General features: G+C 35.0%; 1 protein-coding gene across 4 annotated transcripts; it reads left to right on the top strand.

The window, feature by feature from the left end:
• The first annotated feature begins 1,106 nt into the window (after positions 1–1,106).
• scn3b (sodium channel, voltage-gated, type III, beta) lies at positions 1,107–21,521 on the top strand. Of its 4 annotated transcripts, XM_051863319.1 has the most exons (8): positions 7,808–8,060; positions 8,182–8,220; positions 8,420–8,518; positions 11,973–12,136; positions 12,221–12,455; positions 14,046–14,184; positions 17,821–17,902; positions 20,328–21,521. In XM_051863319.1, exons 3-7 carry the CDS (start codon positions 8,464–8,466, stop codon positions 17,882–17,884), a joined length of 657 nt encoding a protein of 218 aa, XP_051719279.1. In that variant the 5' UTR covers positions 7,808–8,060; positions 8,182–8,220; positions 8,420–8,463; the 3' UTR covers positions 17,885–17,902; positions 20,328–21,521. The 4 variants fall into 4 exon arrangements, with proteins under 4 accessions (XP_051719277.1, XP_051719278.1, XP_051719280.1 ...); XM_051863317.1 differs by lacking the exons at positions 7,808–8,060; positions 8,182–8,220 and adding an exon at positions 1,107–1,267; XM_051863320.1 differs by lacking the exon at positions 8,182–8,220 and having other exon boundaries at positions 7,807–8,060.
• Positions 21,522–21,767: the final 246 nt, after the last annotated feature.

The raw sequence follows: 21,767 nt of genomic DNA, 5'->3' as shown, positions 1-21,767 counted from the left end.
ATCAGTGTTACAACTCTCTGTCCTCGAGCTGATACGCTCAAGAAACTTCCATTGGCTGTTTGCCGTCAGCTTTTATCGCTTAGATTAAACAAACAGCATCCAGGGCAGACTTTCCACTTAACATACCTGTCAGCCTCAGTGTACTGCTGCTGAAGTAGATACAGTGATTGCAAGGCCCTCATACATCTTATTATTCTCACATTCAAACTTTATTTTGTGGATGTTTAAATTTATTCCTAGATGTGCCATTCATTTTCATTTGAGAAACTTAGCATTTAAAGTTTTGAAATCCTCTATTGACACTGATACAATGTTTTTATATCAGTATATAAAATATATAATATCAGTATACAGTCAAACCAAAATTACCTTGAACATTTCATTCATTAATTCAGTTTATTCACAATAGTTTAAAAAAAAATGGTAATAAAATATGACAAGATCTCAGAGTTAAACTATGTCAGAAAAAAATTATCTTAATTATGTCAGATAACACTTAAGCAAAACATGGTCAGGTCAAAGTGTCTAAATAATTTTTGGTTCCAAATTTTTATCAGTTTTACTGGTAGTCCACTGTATGAAGAATTTTTGGGTATAATATGTCACAGTTTACTTTATTTTGCTATCCTCACTTACATAAATGAACTATAATGTCCTGCACCCACTAGTAAAAATATATAAAAAATAATTTTTGGTTTGATTGTATGTAATTTTTGCAGTATAATAATAGTAGTAGTAGTTTTTGTTGTTGTTTTTATATTAATATTAATTGTAGTGGTAGCAACAACAACGATTATCACCACAACTATAAGCAACAACAATAATAATTGTCAGTGTTTTTGTGTTTGCTGTTATTTGTGCATATCAATCTGTTTGAGTTAACCTTAATAACTATAACAAAAACTTTAACACTATTCTTTTGCTGCTTGGCAAGCACTGTATTTTCTCCAGTAAATGCAAATGTAGTTGCTTTTGCTCTTGTTCTAAGTGTTTGTTTAATATACATTATTAATGAACAGGTTGTCATGCTGTATTTCTGGAGGAGGTAGCTGTGATCATACCTATTTCTGTCCTGGCTCTCTTCATTACAAACGAACAGCTGCAATACCTGAGAGGACTCCACTTGAATAATGAACTCATGTTCAGATCTCGAGTCTACTGTGCAGTGTAGCTTTTTATGGGAACCGCTGTTTTATTTAGCAGAAATATTGTCCTTTGTTATAGGGCTGAAGATCCATTGATATGTCCATTAAGCGACCATCCTGCCGTAAGTGTTGTCATTTATTATTCATATTATGGCATATGAATTTTTAAAAAGTAAATTATGTCCATTTGATCTTCTAGAAAGATATATTGGTAATGCCACTTAGTAAACTGTCTACATTAAAACTGATAGAGAAATACAAACAAATGAACTATATGATATAGGTTAGGTACTTTTCTCAATCTTATTTCTTAGAATAACCTTTGGATAACATTTCTACTGTAATACTTTAGACAAAGCTGGACTTATAAAAAAAAAAAAGATATTGTTTGGGGCTGCCATATTTAACTTTTTTTTATAGAGTGCCAGCAGTTGGGTTCCGGAAGTAAAAACTCCATTCATTTTCTCCATAGAGAAATTGATTTCGAACAATACCTTTTAAACCTTTAAAGACAGACCTACTGTGAGCTGCAAGGTTGTTAATCCATGGTATTTGCTTCTACTGAAGTTGTCAGCCTGCATTATTTTAGTTTATTTTTAAAACAGTCATGTTTAAAGGGTTAGTTCACCCCAAAATCAAATTTCTGTCATTAAGTACTCATCCTCGTGTCATCTCAAACCCGTAAGACCTTCGTTCATCTTCAGAACACAAATTAAGATATTTTTGATGAAATCCGAGGGTATCTGATCCACACATAGGCAGCAACGACATTGCACCTTTTGAGGTCCAGAAAGGTATTACAAGACATTGTTAAAACCGTGGACGTGACTACAGTGGTTTAACCTTAATATTATGAAGCGACGAGAATACTTTTTGTGCGCAAAAACAAACAAAAATTCATTCAACAAATTCGTCTGTCCCCTGTCAATACTAAGTCATTATAAGTCATTCTTTTTGTTTTGTTTTTGCGCACAAAAAGTATTCTCGTCGCTTCATAATATTAAGGTTGAACCACTGCAGTCACGTCGACGGTTTTAATGATGTCTTTAGTACCTTTCTGGACCTCAAAAGGTGCAATGTTGTTGCTGCCTATGTGTGGTGCAGATACCCTCAGATTTCATCAAAAATATCTTAATTTGTGTTCCAAAGATGAACGAAGGTCTTACGAGTTTGGGACAACATGAGGGAAAGTAATCAATGACAGAAATTTAATTTTTAGGTGAACTAACCCTTAAACAGAATTCCTCAAAAAAACTACATTACCCATGATGCTGTACAGAAAATTACACCAATCAGGGATTCAAAAAAACAAAACAACACATGCCAAAATAGCTCATTAGCTCCACCCACTTCCATGAAGCACTGCGAATCGAGTCAATCTCTCAAAATACTTAAGTGTTTGTATATTTATACGCATATTTTGCAATAAACTTAAAATATATTGTTTATATACATAATCAACATTTCTAAATTAAAAAATGTATTATGCTGTTCGCAGTGCTTCATGGGATTGTAGTTCTTTCCCTCACTAAAGCTGTTCATTTCACAGTCTTGTACCTTTGATTTTCAAAACTGTTTTGCTTCAAATCAAAAATTGTAGTGTTGTGATTTACATGTACCTCATAGCCGATTGGCTTGGTTCATGGCTTATATAGTCAAACCAAAATTTGAACATTTCATTCATTAATACAGTTTATTCACTATAGTTTAAAAAAATGGTAATAAAATATGATAAGATCTCAGAGTTAAACTGTGTCAGAAAAAATTAATCTTAATTATGTCAGATAACATGGTCAGGTCAAAGTGTCTGAATAATTTCTGGTTCCAAATTTTTATCAATTTTACTGGTAGTCCACTGTATGAAGAATTTTTGGGTATATGTCGTCACAGTTTACTTTATTTTGCTATCCTCACTTACATAAATGAACTATAGTGTCCTGCACCCACTAGTAAAATATATCACAAATGTCTGAATAATTTTTGGTTTGACTGTAACTCTTGAATGGGAAAAATACTTCCGGAACCAGCGCCGCTGAAAAAGTTTGACTCTGTTGCACTTATAGACCTCCCAATAGTGTAAACATAAATGAATGTAAGTAAACCTGAAATCTCCCCAAGTCTCTTGAAATCTGTTTTCTTATTTTAAATGGTTTGCACCAGTAAATAATGGTCCAGAGATCCTTCGGAGCAGAGGGACTTAATTTGAAAGGTTTTGTAATGTAGCACATAACGTCAGACTTGGTATAGTGCTAGACAGTCATTTCTCTTCTTGAGTCCAGTGATGTGTGAGATTTGCTTGTGTAATCTTGCTCCTGGTTGTTATTCAGTGATAAAGAATGTGAGCTCTCTATAATGTCTCTTGAGACCTGGTGATTTGTTTTGTGTGCATCATTATATAAATTGCTCTGTACATTCTTTGGCAACAGACCATAAAATAGGAAACACTGCCACACACATAACAGAGCATAAAGATGGCTAGCAGGTTAACTAAAATGTGTCTACTTCAAATAGAAACCAAAAAAAAAAGATTGTTTTTTTGTCCAGTTTTGATTTTTCAGCACATTCCAGATAAAAATGAGAGCTGCTGCTGGTGGTTACTAATATTTGTGGGGTTCCATATTTGTGTTAAAATCTGATGCACTGGTCAAGAATGGATTGATGAGGTGAGATTGATGGGAGGAGGTCAGAAAAGATCTTTTTTTAGGTTTGTATTGAGAGGTGGTTCAGCGGTAGGTGGTAAAAAGCTGGAGTGTTTCCTCATGGGAGATGGAGTAGGATGTAAATGTAGGATGTGGCAAGTGTTCCCTGTTGCCAGTTTTTGATAGCATTTAAACCTGAAAGCATAAACCGAGTAATGATGTAATATGCAATAGTCTCTCTTTGCAATAGTAAGAGGCTTGGAATAGCACAGGATGAAACGTCATCTTTGTCACTTGTAGGAACTTGCAGGAACTTAAAAAGCTGATAAAACATCCTTTTATTGGTAAACACTTCAGCAGCAAACAAAGAGACTGCTGTTCCTTTCAATTTATGCAGACTGACAGAATGGCCTCTCTGTTTCTTGGCCTACTCAGTATGCAGAGCAATTCTGAGAATCATGCAGGTCATGATGCTCTGTCCTGGGATTGATCTAGTCCCATTATGAGGTTCAGAAAACAGGTTTTGACCTTCAAGGCAACCTTTGTATGAACTCAATTTGACCATTAGTGAAAATGTCTACTTTGCTTTTTTTTTATTATTATTTAAATTTATGATTTATTCATTACAAATGATATTATTATAACAGCTCGAGTTTAATTACAAATTAATCTCAAACTTTTAATCACAAATTAGCTTATTTGATTAGTGACTTAGAATTTGTTTTTATATTTTATTACGTTTTACATTTTTAAAAATCCTAAAACTTTTTTTTTAAAGTTGTATTTTTTTAATCCAGATATGTTCTCATATTATATTATATTATATTATATTACATTATATTATATTATATTATATTATATTATATTATATTATATTATATTATATTATATTATATTATATTATATTATATGTTTTATTACACAATTAAAAAAGTAATGGGGTTTTATTTTATTTTATATAAAATATTAATGTACTAAAGCTAAATGTACTAAATGTACTAAAGAGACTGTTTTATAGTTTAGACATATTTATTCTTCATTTTTTGTTTTACGTTCTTAAAAATCCTAAAACTTTTTTTTCTTCTTTTTTTTCTTTTCTTTTTTGGTAAGTTTTACATTTTGAATCGCAGATTCGCAGATTTTAAATGTGGCCTCAAACACTTTTGGACTTTGAATTTAAAATACTTTCAAATATAAATATCAAATATTTATTACATTACATTACATTACATGCTGGTTTCACCAAGTCAAATGTAAGACTTTTTAAGACCTCTTTAAGACCCCGCAGAAACCCTATTAATATTAAATTATATTATATTATATTATATTATATATTGTACTGGTTAAGTCAAATTTAAGACTTTTTAAGACTGCAGAAACCCTATTATTATATTATATTATATTATGTTATGTTATGTTATATTGTATTATATTATATATTCTGCTGGTTTCACCAAGTCAAATTTAATATTATATTATATACAATGTAAACCATGTACTGAAGCTAATAAACAAACACACAGGGTTTCATCCTCCACTGCTGGATGAAAGCATTACACTGGCCTGCTCTCTCCACGCTGTCATTTTGCGTTGCTGTTGCCATGGTTTCCCTGTATCGTGGGTATAGCAACCACCAGGCCTGCCATTTTTAGTCTGTGCCGAGACCAAGCCTGCTGGCAACATCTCCCTCTCTAAGCAGTGCACTCCTGCTATTGTATTAGAGCTCTGTACAGACACCACACTGAGAGAGTTCACTTTCAAATTCTTCCACAATTCAATTCCTGTTTGATGGAAAATATTAGAAAGCATCTAGCATGACTGGTGGAAACAAGCAGTGGTGGAAACACAACAAGCAGACTGTTTGTTATAAATTCTAGGTCTGTGAATCGTGTGCTCTTTGTATTCCTGTGAGGTCAACATAATAAAGCAGCCATAATCCCAATGATGAAATCTGTAATCCTTAACTCTGACCTCTGACTAAGCTTCATGGGTTCCCATACATTACTACTTTGGCAAGATTAAATTGCGACATTCTAATTGTAAGATTAGACACAAATCTTATGTTTGTGTTAATACTGAAACAGGGATCTAATCCCAACAAATTATCCTTCCCAACGGTACTGCCAGGAAGAGGAATCCATTTTATTTGTATAGAAAAGCAAGATGGGCGTAAATGTATACTGTTGCATGGCTAAGCCATCGTGACCATAAACATATAGAATTTGCATATGTATTTCAGACCGTATGGATTACTGGAGTGTAGGAAACACTTTTATCCTAATTCTCAGATGTTTTCCATTAAGTGTTTGTCCTTATGTGCACTATATTCTGCCAGTCATGTGACTGAAAGCATTTTAACTTAATAGCCATACAGTCTACAAGTTTTGTGTTTTCATTTTTTGGGGCCTATTTCAACATATGGCACATTCTGGCTCAAAATGCCATTTTGCATTTGTCAGTTTCTTCAGCAGTCGTCATCCATGTGGTGACTGAAAGCTGGAAAGGTTAGATTCGGTATGACTATAATAATTGCAGTAATTGCGCTTCCCCGACCACGCGTAGGTTAAGTAGGACCAGCGTGTGGGTTGAAATGATGAAATGCTGTTCTTGAGCAGGACACAATAGAAGCCTGCAGATGCACACAGCTCATGATTTGCTGTTCTCATTGGGGTTGATGGATGTTGTTTATGAGGGGAGAGAAGACAGGAGCTGATGACTGAACAATGGATGCTGGTATACAACTCACTGATCTGTGTTAAATGTGTGGGCTCTGACGAAGCTTCGGCTTCATATCTGTCACTTTCTGTTGCGTAAGTTGCCAGGTCATGAGGACTCCACTGCCACCTATGAACAAATCACACATTAGGCATCAGACCTTGAATAAAAAAATCCAGTATAGGGGACACAGGGGCTAGTTGTCTCACTTTTTAGTCCAGTGAATATTTGGGTTCATTCTTGAAGGTCCAAAAAGACACTGCACATTTCCAGTGATATTGCCTAGAACATTTATACAATTCACTGAACACTAAAATAAAAATATATATATTGAAAATAGCGAGGCATGTTGTCACACTGTATGGGGTAAGTTGTCACAATGAATCTTGCTATTAAACACTCTACTACACCGGAAACAATTTGGTGTATGTCAGGAAATTAGTCCCGAGGCGTGCCTCATCCCAGTCCTCTTAATTGGCAATTGAATTAACAATCTCAGTGCTGAGGGAGAGTATAAAGTCTCATTTTTATTTAGCTGGGTCAGAGATTATATAGAAAGAGTACAAGGGGTGTAGTATGGATTGAACCAATGAGAAAGAGAGAGTACATCATATAGCTCATGGTATAGGAATGTGATACATCCAGAAAAACAAGTCTAAATATTGTCAACTTCCAGTTGACAATACCCATGCCAGCTTCAACAGAGGACAAAAGACCCCCTGTCTACATTCCTTCAATGCTGAGACCAGCACTTTAAACATAGAATCTTTCAGTGTAGAAACAGTTTTTACACTTAGAAATTGCTAGTAAATTTCACAATTATAAGAAAGAAACGGCAAGTAACACACTGAATTAAACGTGAACTTTTGAAGTAGAAAGTAGAAATAGTATTTTCCTGTAAAACGTACTTCAGTAAACTTTAAAAGCATTGAACAATCATTTTACGGTACAGGCTTTATAGCTAAATTAAGCCGTAAAAAATTAGCCTATGAATGGCAACAATTTACACAAGAGCTAAAAAGGTAACATGGAAAATATGAAACCATTGTTTGGCCAGCAAATATTGTGAATAATAAATCTTGTAAAATATATGAAAAATTACCTTTAAAATATCAGCTTTTTGTCAGCGAAACAAGTTTTAGTTATTTTGTTGTTGTTGTTGTTTTAAGACTTTTGCAGTTCACTGCTAAGCAACGTTTGTTGAAGCCAGTTTGAACGTGGACCCAGCCGCGCATGCGCACTGAGCATGTCTGTCATGAGTAAGTGGCTACTTAGTAAGAAAACAAAGACAGGCGTCTCTTATTCTGTAGCTGCAGAGGTTTGACGATGGAGCATCTGTACTGCTCATATGGATGCAAAAGGAAACACAAGGAAACCGTAATCCTTTTCTGTTACTGATATCTTCTGAAACAGCTCGTTTTGGAGGCGCCGGATTTTCTTTACTTCGCGCGAATTTTCTACAGGAATCATTAAGATCCACAGGTCTTTAGATTCACGAGCATCGCCATGGAACAGCAGCATCCGCTTCTAGTTTAAGTCGCTTACGGATGTTTGTATCTCGGTAAGAAACCTCAAACTTTTTCTTGAGAAACATGAAAACGTGCATTCCGTCCCGTAAACCTCAGCTCCGAGTTGTTTCATTAGTAGTTTGTTATTAAAGTCATGGTGTGTCATCTTTACAGACCTCTCTGTGTCAGTGATGTAAACATCTGCTGTAAATAGTAAGTAATTGACAATCGCGTTCGATTGGGCGCTGTCAGTGGTGCTGAAACCCCTATTCCATCAATCATATAGATCTATCTATCTGTCTATATATATATATATATATATATATATATATATATATATATATAAACAAGGTTTTAACCTCTTCAAAATGAAGTTTCAGTGTCGGATTTTCTTTTCTCTCTGTACTAACAGGAAGACTCAATCTGAGACGCCGCCCTGTTATTAGAACTCCCAGCATGGCAACTCAAATGAGACTTGTGTTGCATTTGCTATTGCTGTTTCTATTTGCTGGTAAGTGTTTTTATATTTTAAATGTCTAATTCGAATGATATATAATGAGTATTTTTATAACAGACACCTTTTTGTCATTTAAAAAATTAAAAGAAAGAAAGATAATTTTATTTTTAATTAATTTTTTATTACAGTTTTATATATTTATAGGAACCGAATGTGTTATCAGATTTTTTTTATTGCATTTGTTTTTGATTTTACAGTTTGTATCTCCCATGTAAATGCAAAAGACATAAATGTGTGGTATTATTTACAGCATGCTGTTATATTGCTTTTAGATAAAGATGTTTTTATATCAATACACTTGAGTATTTGCAGGGACCCCCAATATTTTTTTAATCAGAAATTATTCTCACTAACTCACTCCCCCAGCCTCTTAAATGTCTGTATCTCCTAGAATACAGAAACCATTTAACCCAATTAATTATACATCAGAACGTTAGCGTTACTTCTTGAACATTATGAGACACAAATTTACATATCCGCAAAAAATACAATCCCTACATACAGAGATGGCATTGACTCAGCTGTAAACAGTAACATAAGTGTCAATGACTCACACAGCCTCTTTTCACAGATTTTGGCAGTCTGATGTCATCAGAATATTAAGTTTTGAAATAGATTTAGAATTGTATTTCATCTACCACTAAGTTCACATTTCTTTGACTAGTGTCGAAATATGTCGCAACTAATCAATATTATGCATCATCTACAGTATGGTTGTGGGCTGGACAACTACATTTGGTGTTTCCATTGGTCCATATGACTCTTCAAACAGAAAAGGCGCGATCAGTGTTGACAGCTTGTGCTTAGGGCTGTGAGTTATGTAAGATGGCCTCCATTTCAACAATGGCATAGAGGTTATGTTCACAGTCGAGTGAACACTCCAGAACAATCTTCACATCGTTGAGGCCTCGTCCCGGCCCCTGCTCAATGAGGTGTTCTCTGCCGTCAATACTGAGCATGTGTCTGCAGTAATCGGTGCACTTTAAAGTATGTTTTTGTCTGACCGGGAGTAGGGTGTGCTGTGAGCTCTTTCTGGAATTGGAGCTTGTAATGGATAATGATCTCTCTCTTTCTCATTCTCTGGTGCTCCCTTGAGAAAACTCTGCCTCAGATTTAATTGACCTCCATAAAGTATATGCAGATTAAAGCTACGTTTTTGGAAAGGCCAAGCAAGGCATGATTGTATGCCTTACATGTGGTTCAAAGGTGCAGGACTAATAGCAAAACTAACGGATAGATAGACAGACAGACAGACAGACAGATAGATAGATAGATATATAGATAGATAATTGGACTAATGGATAGACAGACAGACAGACAGACAGACAGACAGATAGATAGATAGATAGATAGATAATTGGACTAATGGATAGATAGATAGATAGATAGATAGATAGATAATTGGACTAATGGATAGACAGACAGACAGACAGACAGACAGACAGATAGATAGATAGATAGATAGATAGATAGATAGATAGATAGATAATTGGACTAATGGATAGACAGACAGACAGACAGACAGACAGACAGATAGATAGATAGATAGATAGATAGATAGATAGATAGATAGATAGATAATTGGACTAATGGATAGATAGATAGATAGATAGATAGATAGATAGATAGATAGATAATTTGACTAATGGATAGACAGACAGACAGATAGATAGATAGATAGATAGATAGATAGATAGATAGATAGACAATTGGACTAATGGACAGACAGACAGATAGATAGATAGATAGATAGATAGATAGATAGATAGATAGATAGATAGATAGATAGATAGGTAGACAATTGGACTAATGGACAGACAGACAGACAGATAGATAGATAGATAGATAGATAGATAGATAGATAGATAGATAATTGGACTAATGGATAGATAGATAGATAGATAGATAATTTGACTAATGGATAGACAGATAGATAGATAGATAGATAGATAGATAGATAGATAGGTAGACAATTGGACTAATGGACAGACAGACAGATAGATAGATAGACAGATAGATAGATAGATAGATAGATAGATAGATAGATAGATAGGTAGACAATTGGACTAATGGACAGACAGACAGATAGATAGATAGATAGATAGATAGATAGATAGATAGATAGATAGATAGATAATTGGACTAATGGATAGATAGACAGACAGACAGACAGATTTGGTTGTTAAGTCTGACGTCACGCTGCAGCGCTTCCGGGTCCAAACGCTCTATCTCATACCACAAGAAAACAACAAATGGTGCTAATATAGACACTCGATGTGGTGTAATACTTCCAAAAAATTATAATCATAACCTTTATCTCCATACCAAAATCCCAGATGGCCAGACAGTGATTCATCTTTTATAAATTGTTAAAATATTAATGTCTGTGACGCTGTGAGCACGGAGACTGTTGTGTAGACTGTAAGTATTTTAAATGTTTAACTTTAAAATGTTAAATGTTTAATATGAATAAATAGCGCTCGTAAACGGCCGTGGAGATGCCATTCTCAAGTGAAATGAGTCAAGGCTTGGACCCAGAAACGCGTTCCTTACGTCACGACTTAACAAGTGGATAGATAGATAGACAGACAGACAGACAGACAGATAGATAGATAGATAGATAGATAGATAGATAGATAATTGGACTAATGGACAGACAGACAGACAGACAGACAGACAGACAGACAGATAGATAGATAGATAGATAGATAGATAGATAGATAGATAGATAGATAGATAGATAGATAGATAATTGGACTAATGGATAGATAGACAAACAGACAGACAGACAGATAGATAGATAGATAGATAGATAGATAGATAGATAGATAGATAGTTGGACTAATGGACAGACACAGACAGACAGACAGACAGACAGATAGATGGATAGATAGATAGATAGATAGATAGATAGATAGATAGATAGATAGATAGATAGATGATAGATAGATAGATAGATAATTGGACTAATGGATAGATAGATAGATAGATAGATAGATAGATAGATAGATAGATAGATAGATAGATAGACAGACAGACAGACAGATAGATAGATAGATAGATAATTGGACTAATAGACAGACAAACAGATAGATAGATAGATAGATAGATAGATAGATAGATAGATAGATAGATAGATAGATAGATAATTGGACTAATGGATAGATAGATAGACAGACAGACAGACAGACAGATAGATAGATAGATAGATAGACAGACAGACAGACAGACAGATAGATAGATAGATAGATAGATAGATAGATAGATAGATAGATAGATAATTGGACTAATAGACAGACAGACAGACAGATAGATAGATAGATAGATAGATAGATAGATAGATAGATAGATAGATAGATAGATAGATAGATAGATTGATTGATTGATGGATTGATTGATTTACAGAGTTTGCATGTGTGTATGTAGTAACACTCTGTGCTTTCCTCAGTGCAGGAGGTCAGGCTGGTGTGTGTGGATGTGGATTCAGACAGAGAGGCCATTGTAGGTCATGTCATGAAGTTAACCTGCATCTACTGCATGAAACGAGAGGAGATCTCCGCCGAGACCAAAGTGGTGTGGTCCTACACCGGTCCGGATAATAAAACAGTGCCTGTGAGGTCACCTCTTAGCTTTTTTTTGTGCATGTTGTATTTAATAAATGAGTATATCTGACACATAATCATCTCTCCATTACAGATCTATCTGTATGACAATAAGCCACAAGAGCCAGAGGATGTAGAACTGCAGTGGAAGGGCCGTCTGATGTGGAACGGCAGCAAGGACCTGCAGGACCTCTCCATTAGTATCCAAAACGTCACTTTAAACGACACTGGCAAATACGAATGTAAGGTGTCCCGCTTCTTTAAGTTCGATGCATTCGAGCATTCCGCCATCAAGATAATCGAAATCGAACTGGAGGTGAAAAAGAAAGGTAAGTGAGCATACACAACACTAGACATTTGTCACGCTGGAATTACAGTACCTTGTCTAGCCATATTCAATCTGATTACCTCATCTCTGCAGTGTTTTGGATGGTCGCGCTATAGGCCATTTTCAAACATGCTGTAACTCGAAAATCAGATACTGCTGACCTCAGTACAGTGTCGTTCCTTCAATGCGATGTCCTGACATGTTGTTTGTGTTGTTCTAGTAATGGTGTGCTCTGTTCTGTTTTTATTGTTATTTAAGCTTACTTATTGGAAGGCAGGAAGTTGTTTTCAGGGCTTTATCTAAGCAACTACTTACCTCTCTATCTGTTGTAAGGGGTAATGTAAAGATTCTGGTTTGTATGCTATTCTCTGGATGCCTGAGATTGCTGAATGCAGAGTACTTCCTCTCACTTCAATCGAATATACTTTACCTAATGTATATTTGTCTATATTTAATCATGCAACCGCAATGCATCATCTCTATCTGTGAGTGTCTCGATTCGCAGATAGAAATATACAACGTTGTATTTAAGTGATGGGTTTAGAGGATATTTTGAATTGCAACCAGCTTTCCAGAACCACAAACTTACAGTACAACTCTGCTTTTACATTTCATGCCATTTTAGATCTATTCACTGCAGTGCATGAGACATACATAATAAAAAACTTTTTAGAATCTTTTTTGACAATCGTACACAATTATTATTTTTTCTCTAAAATGTCACATGCGCTGCACTACCGTCTATGTATACACAGTGGTTCTCACCTTTTAAATCCCATTTTCAAATCCAAAACTGTTTGTGGTGGATACATTATGAATATAATCAGATCAATGTGGGTGGGCTTCTGCTCAGAAGGGTGAAGCTGAGAACCTCTGATCACACAGTCACTCTGTGTCGATCTTTTTAAAGACCAGTTACATGCCTTACAGTATGTAATATAACTTTTGAGTCTCACTGTCCTCCAAGTGAAAGTTGACATGAAGTATCTGAGCATGTTTGTATTATTGCGTGGTTTTGTGTTTGCATGCAAATAATTACTGTAATGGGTCTTCTAAAGGACATGCAGAAATATAGATTTATCTATTTCTAACACCTAACTGATTTTACTGACTTAAATTTAAAAAACATCAATTGCAAATTCATAGATAATTTAAATAAATTCAGCAGTGAATTCATTCTGATTATAGATCTGATATGCATGCTGTTGTAGTCTTGTGCTTTTGTTCATATAACAATAAAAATAAAACGGATTAAAACATTTTTTTTTAAAAAATTGTTATATGAAACCAGTTGCTCACAAATGTACCACCTGGATGCAAAGCATGACTGCTCATCTCTGAGGTGACGTAGCACTTTGTTTTTGCTAACTGCTATAGTTCCTGATGACCTAAAATAGCTTTGAGTGCAGCTATATTTTGACTTGCCCACTTATGCATTCTGCACTTCTGTCCTCATTCTCAGTACACTTGAGTGTAAGACTGAATTCATCACAAACATCCTTAGTAGCACAGTATCGGTCTGGCAGGCCTCCTCTGATTGCTCAATTAATTGTACAAAATTCTGTCTGATTGCATATTTTCATTTTCTCAGCGAGTGAAGACACCGCGGCGATGTACTCTGAGATCATGATGTATGTGCTCCTGGTGTTCCTCACATTCTGGTTGCTGGTGGAGATGGTCTACTGCTACAGGAAGATCTCCAAATCTGATGAACAGGCGCAGGACACTGCGTGTGTATTACATTTTCATGTTAACTTAACACTATAACCTAAGACACAAGTTTACAAAAACATGATTTGCATAAAAAAAAAAAAAAAAATTAAATAATTAGATTATTGAGCCATTTTGTATGTGTGTGTGCGTATATATATATATATATATATATATATATATATAGTGCAAAGCATCAAATGCATTAGAGCTGTCAATCGATTAAAAAAAATTAATCACATTTTTCTGTGATTAATCGCGATTAATCGCACCTAACATTAAAGTTTTTAATATATTTTTATATTATAATAATTTCGCATTTAATCTCCAAATTAGTGTAGAAACAACATAAAGACAGTATATTTTAAATATTTTATCAAACAGGTAGGAAATATACAGAAATAAATACAGTTATCAAATACTTCACAGTCTTAACTGCATAAATTATAAATTAAATATAGATTAATCCATATTAAAGCTATAAAAGTTATTCAGTCAAGAGCAGTGAGTGATTTTCTCTTTTTCTTTTGTTCTTTGATTAACATTTAAGGATTAGTTCAATTTCAAATGAAAATTAGCCCAAGCTTTACTCACCCTCAAGCCATCCTAAGTGTATATGACTTTCTTATTTCTAATGAAAATAATCTGAGATATATTAATAAATATCCTGACACATCCGAGCTTTATAATGATAGTGAACGGGACCAATGAGTATGAGCAGAAGAAAGTGTCTCCATCCACATCCATCCATCATAAACATACTCCACACGGCTCCGGGGGGTTAATAAAGGCCTTCTGAAGCGAAGCGATGCGGTCGTATAAAAAAAATATGCATATTTAAACAAGTTATGAAGTAAAATATCTAGCTTCCACCAGACCGACTTCCGTATTCAACGTGTGCAGAAAGTGTAAAACTCTTGCAGTTCACAAAGCTTATGCTACATCCTACACCTTCCCTATTCAACTTACGGAAAAAGCGTAACTGACGTGACGCCAATTTACACTTTCTTTTTAAGTTGAATGCGGTCTGGCGGAAGCTAGATATTTGACTTCATAACTTGTTTAAATATGGATATTTTTTAACACAAACGCATCGCTTCACTTCAGAAAGTCTTTATTAACCCCCCGGAGCCGTGTGGAGTACATTTATTATGGATGGAGACACTTTCTTCAGCTCATACTCATTGGTCCCGTTCACTGACATTATAAAGCTCGGATGCGTCAGGATATTTATTAATATTACTCTGATTGTGTTCATCAGAAAGAAGAAAGTCATATACACCTAGAATGGCTTGAGGGTGAGTAAAGCTTGGGCTAATTTTCATTTGAAAGTGAACTAATCCTTTATTGACAGACTGCAACAGGTTTATTAGGCTGCTGTCACTTTAAGACCTGCAGTACATGACGCGGATCTGACACATCCAACTCTTTACGTTCATTTAAGACTTTATTTATCTCATTTAAGACTGTTACAAAGATACTCGACAAAACGGCATTTTGGCATAATTTTGTGTTTTTGTCCGTTCAAGCGTGAAAGAAAACTCTAATCAAAATCAAAATTTTACTTCCAGTCTCTATAGTTTACTTCATTATTCAATGCACTCCAAGCATAATGGAAATATAGGCGTATGTACGGCCTGTTTGACAGGTGGATAAAACATGTTCTTACTCAGACATGACATTCATCATGATTGACTAACTTGAAAGTTCAATCATTAGTGATGAATTTAACGCTGTATTCTGGAGATTATTGAGTTGTTTGGATACTTGATAGACTACCATAATGCACAAACACAGGCATCCACACACACACATATGGGTAATGTGTGCATAAGTGCTTTAAGAGCGTGCATTAGTGTGACCTAATCCCATCAGTCATGTACAGCAGATGGAAAATAAAGTGGTGGCACATCAGGTTATAATCAGATTCCAAACTGATACTTATTGATCTCTGACTGTCATTTGACACAACATTGGGTCATTTTAACCCTCTCTTCCTGCTCTTTCTTTACCATAGTTTACTTTGTTGTCAGTCATTTCTTGTTGATTTGTTTGTCAGTCATATGAATATGTGATTTATATTGCTGTCCTCACTCTGCCTGCAGAAGAAAACACTGAGATCCCTGAAACGTCAGCATCATAAATATTCAATCAGAGTCATTAAGTATTATAGGAATAGTTTAGCCAAAAAATAATTTTTGTCATTGTTTTCCCACCCTTATGTCATTCCAGATCTGTATGGTGTTTCAGACATTTGTGAAGAATCATTGTGCAGCTCTTGTCATACAACGACCACATAGTGACTATTATTGAATAATGACTTACATTTGGACTTAAATTGTTACTTTCATTATATTTTTAAGGGTCTATTTGTAGTTTTTGGAGCACCTGGTCACTATGAACTGTCCTTATATGGCACACTGAAAAAAAAATGTTAACCTAAAATGTGCTTCATTTGGTAGCATCTACAGTACATTAAACATTTTATTTAAAGGAACACTTCACTTTTTTTGAAAATAGGCTCATTTTCCAACTCCCCTAGAGTTTTCGAATCCATTCAGCCGATCTCTGGGTCTGGCGGTGCCACTTTTAGCATAGCTTAGCATAGTTCATTGAATCTGATTAGACTGTTAGCATCTCCTTAAAAAATGACCAAAGAGTTTCAATATTTTTCCTATTTAAAACTTGACTCTTCTATAGTTACATCGTGCACTAAGACCGACGGAAAATGAAAAGTTGCAATTTTCTAGGCCGATATGGCTAGGAACTAAACTCTCATTCTGGTGTAATAATCAAGGAAATTTGCTGCCGTACCATGGGTGCAGCAGGCGCAATGATATTACGCAGCGCCTGTGACCCCCTGTTTGCACAGGGAGTGTGCCTTGCAACCATGGAGACATTTGTGAGAGGTGCTGCGTAATATCATTGTACCTGCTGCAGCCATGGTACGGCAGCAAATTTCCTTGATTATTACGCCGGACTGAAAGTTTAGTTCCTAGTCATATTGGCCTAGAAAATCGCAACTTTTCATTTTCCGTCGGTCTTAGTACACAATGTAACTACAGAAGAGTCAAGTTTTAAATAGGAAAAATATCGAAACTCTTTGGTCATTTTTGAGCAAGATGCTAACGGTCTAATCAGATTCAATGAACTATGCTAAGCTATGCTAAAAGTGGTACCGCCAGACCCGGAGATCGGCTGAATGGATTCGAAAACGGTAAAACTCAACTGTTTAACTCTAGGGGAGTTGGAAAATGAGCCTATTTGCAAAAAAAGTGGAGTGTTCCTTTAAGACTGTAATATAATATAATATAATTTTTTATTATTTAACATCAATGAATCAACCTAAATATACTAGGTTTCCCTAACAAATTAGGGGTTAGATCAGGTTGCTCCTAACAATTACATGTTAACATGTTTTTACTGTGCAAGAGCTGAATAATGATTCTTTAAAAATGTTCAGTTTTGTGTTCTGGTGGGGAACACCATACAGGTTTGAAGCATGATTATGAGTTATTTTTATTTTTGGTTGAACTATCCCTTTAATTTGGTGATGGTAATTGACTGCTGCTTTGCTGAAGGGACCTAAGGTGGTGCAGAAGTGCACCCTCAACTCTTAGTTTTTGCCTTTTTCTTTTGTACCCATGTGTCTACAGGACAGACTACTTAGCCATTCCCTCTGAAAATAAAGAAAACCCGGGCCCTGCTGTAACGGAATAAAAGTCTCACACCATTACGGTATTTTTGAATTTACCTCTCAATTAGAAACATCATCAATAATTCCCCACTCATCCCGAGTAGCTGACTAGAGCCCCTCCACCATCACGGTCTGTTTCTCTCTTTCCTTTTCCACATCCTCTCTTAACATCACCGGATCTCTATTCTCATCCACTCAAGCACATGCCACTCCTCTGTTCATTGCCATATCTGTCCAGCAATTACTAATCTCAGCTGATCTCACAACATAACTCAATAGAGGTAAAGTACAGCAGCGATAATGCTGAGGTCAGGGTTTATTCTCTGTGTAAACTCCTCGATCGATGATTTTACATTGTTTAAAGTGTTTTGAAATATAAGAATGCATAGATAGTTGTGAAATGACATGGATCCATTTATTTTAATTTGCCATGTTTTTTTTTTTTTGTTTTTTTTTTTAATTCTAGGCAGCTTCCTGCAGTGTCATCTGATATGTTTTACTAGAACTGGAGTGATTTGTAATTTGAGGACGACTTTTTGTTGTCAATGGGGTTATGTAACATCCTCTTCTGATGGAAGATAGTATGGAATGTTCTAGAAACACGATTTGATTAATATGAAAATGCTGTTCCATAATGATGTTAACTTTTTTGATATCCCAAAAAAGCCAACTATTCTTAAAAAATAGATAACACTGCCTTTTTTGGGATATCAGAAAAGTTCCCAGCTAACAGGGAACAATACCTTAAAGGGTTAGTTCAGCAAAAAATGAAAATTCTGTCATTAATTACTCACCCTCATGTCGTTTCACACCCGTAAGACCTCGTTCATCTTCAGAACACAAATTAAGATATTTTTGATAAAATCCGATGGCTCAGTGAGGCCTCCATTGACAGCAAGATAATTAACACTCTCAGATGCCCAGAAAGCTACTAAAGACGTATTTAAAACAGTTCATGTGACTACAGTGGTTCAACCTTAATGTTATGAAGCGACAAGAATACTTTTTGTGCGCCAAAAAAAAAGACTTCATTCAACAATATCTAGTGATGGGCAATTTCAAAACACTGCTTCATGAAGCTTTGAAGCTTTGCGACTCTTTTGTTTCGAATCAGTGGTTCATAGTGTGTATCAAACTGCCAAAGTCACGTGATTTCAGCAAATGTGGCTTCGTTATGTCATAAGCATTTCAAAATGTCAATGGTTCACCACTGGGGGGTGTGACTTTGGCAGTTTGATACACGCTCCGAACCACTGATTCGAAACAAAAGATTCGTAAAGCTTCGAAGCTTCATGAAGCAGTGTTTTGAAATCACCCATCACTAGATATTGTTGAATAAAGTCTTTTTTTTTTGGCGCACAAAAAGTATTCTCGTCGCTTCATAACATTAAGGTTGAACCACTGTAGTCACATGAACTGTTTTAAATATGTCTTTAGTAGCTTTCTGGGCATCTGAAAGTGTTAATTATCTTGCTGGCAATGCAGGCCTCACTGAGCCATCGGATTTTACCAAAAATATCTTAATTTTTCGAAGATGAACGAAGGTCTTATGGGTGTGGAAACGACATGAGGGTGAGTAATTAATGACAGAATTTTCATTTTTGGGTGAACTAACCCTTTAACTTTGACTAACGTTCTTTAAAAGTTATTTAAATGATAGGACAAAACGTTCTTAAAGTGATGTTCTTATAATGTTATTAGTAGTTAATATACGTTCTCGTAACGTTGAGAGAAAATGTTCTTAGAACAATGTATTTGTACTTGATGAATGTTCTCATAATGTTGAGAGAAAATTAGAATTTTAGAATAACATTCTCGGAACATCCTTATAATGTTATTATTTGCTGAATGTTTTCATAATGTTATCATAAAACGTTCATGGAACGTCCTTACAATGTAATTTGTACTTAATGAATGTTCTTGTAATGTAAAGAGAACTTTGCGAAAAACAACGTTCATAGAACGTCCTTACAATGTTACTTTTTCCTTGATAAACATTCTCATAACATTGAGAGAAAACATTCTTAAAACATTTAAAAACAGAAAACATTCAGAAATAATGTTTTCATAACATTTTCAATATGATAGATAATATATGTAGGCTAATGTTCCTCTAATGTTCACATAAAACAAGAAAAAGCGTTCTTAATACATTAAAAAAACTGATGTTTTGAACGTCCAGAAAACTTTCAGAAATAATGTTTTTTCAAAATGATAGAATGGAATGATCCTCTAACGTTCACATAAACCAATAAAAAAAAATTTTAATACTTTTTTTTTTTTAAATGAATGTTAAAATGTTTTAAATGAATGTTAAAAAAACAACATTTTCATAACTTAATGGGAATGTTAGCAAAACATTCTAAGAGCATACTGTATTTTTGTTAGCTTGGTTAACATCACCATGGAAGACTTGTGTTACAAATATACACTCTAATCAAATCTGGACATTGCTTTCTGTTTCAGGTACTGACGAGTCTTAATAGGAACCGATTTAAAATGGAGAACAGGCACTGAAAGCTCTGAAAGCTGCTCTGAGAAACCAGGAGACCTGCCAAATCAAATCCCTCTCGTCTTGATAATGTTATGTGTGGAACAAACTCTCGACTGGTCCATTATCTCCCACTGACTCAGTGGAAGTCCGCACTAACACACATCTTATCTCAGACTGTTGAGGTTCTGTATGTGTCTGTGTCTGTCCTCAACTTTTGCCTTAGTAGAGACACAAATACAGCAGCCCAGAGCTGAAGAGCTATCATACTGCCTATACACGCACTTTTCTTAACCAAATGGCAATCATTATCGTCAGAATGCCCATGTTAGCCTTTCCCTCTTTGGTATATGCTGTTCTTACTCTTTTGATAGAAATAGATGAAGATAAGTCTGGATTACAATTAGACTTGGTTTTTATTGTCGTGTTTTCTATACAAGGAATCTCATTATAGTATTTAGTTGTTTTTTTATTATTGTTTTTTATTTTTTAAAAATTGTTCAAGTCACTCAGCTTTGCCACTTTGCAATCAATAATAAGTAAAATTGGCAGGTAAACAGCTGTAATAAGGACATACTGTGTACAGCAGTGAATGCTCTTTGTGTGATTGAACACATGCTGTCATCCGTGTTTACATTGTCATAGCAGACATTCTTGTTGCATTAAAGCAAGTTTATGGGATTAAGATTCATCAGTCATTGGACAGAACAGCATAATTATTACATTATAACACTGGATGCTTTGTCAACAATGGCAGTAGCCACATTGCAACCTTTTGCTTTTGTTCAGTGGTGTTCAGCAGCAGTTGTGGGATCTGTATACCTTAAACATCTGCTTTATAATTCTACAGACTCATTTCAGATTGACTGAACAGTTGGCTGGAAGTAGTAACAAAATCTATTCAGCTCAGCTGTTAAAATAACACTTGACTATGTGGTTGTATTTCCTTTTTTCACTGTTGCTGTTATGAATATATAGATTTTTTTTTTTTTTTTTTTTTTTTTTACAGTGGTGCAGGCTTGATTCACTGTTAACTTTGCCTTTTGCATTGTTTCATATAGGTCATTGCCACCACACAAACACTGCGCTTGCTCTACCCTGTTATAATGGAGCTGCTCATCACTTGTCAAAGCTTGTCATGTGTATTAAATTAATGCATTTAAAAAAGATGCCTGACTGCTTATTATTTAGAGACATTTCTCCCTCAGCCTAAACACATTGCATCTAGGTGCTAAAAAACATTAAAAAACTATTTAAAAAAAAAAAGCATGCAAGATTTTGAAAAACAACAGACAATCACACTTCTCAAAGGCTGTCATGGGTGCACTTACAAATCACATGTATAGTGTTACTTAGGCTACAAAAAAATTGTGGCCGTTATTTTAGGATAATGCATTACTTGAAAATAATCTGTA

The sequence above is a fragment of the Ctenopharyngodon idella genome, chromosome 15 (assembly GCF_019924925.1).
Source record: "Ctenopharyngodon idella isolate HZGC_01 chromosome 15, HZGC01, whole genome shotgun sequence".
NCBI lineage: Eukaryota > Metazoa > Chordata > Actinopteri > Cypriniformes > Xenocyprididae > Ctenopharyngodon > Ctenopharyngodon idella.
Note: the sequence above shows the minus strand (reverse complement) of the source record. Positions and strands in the feature narration are given on the sequence as shown.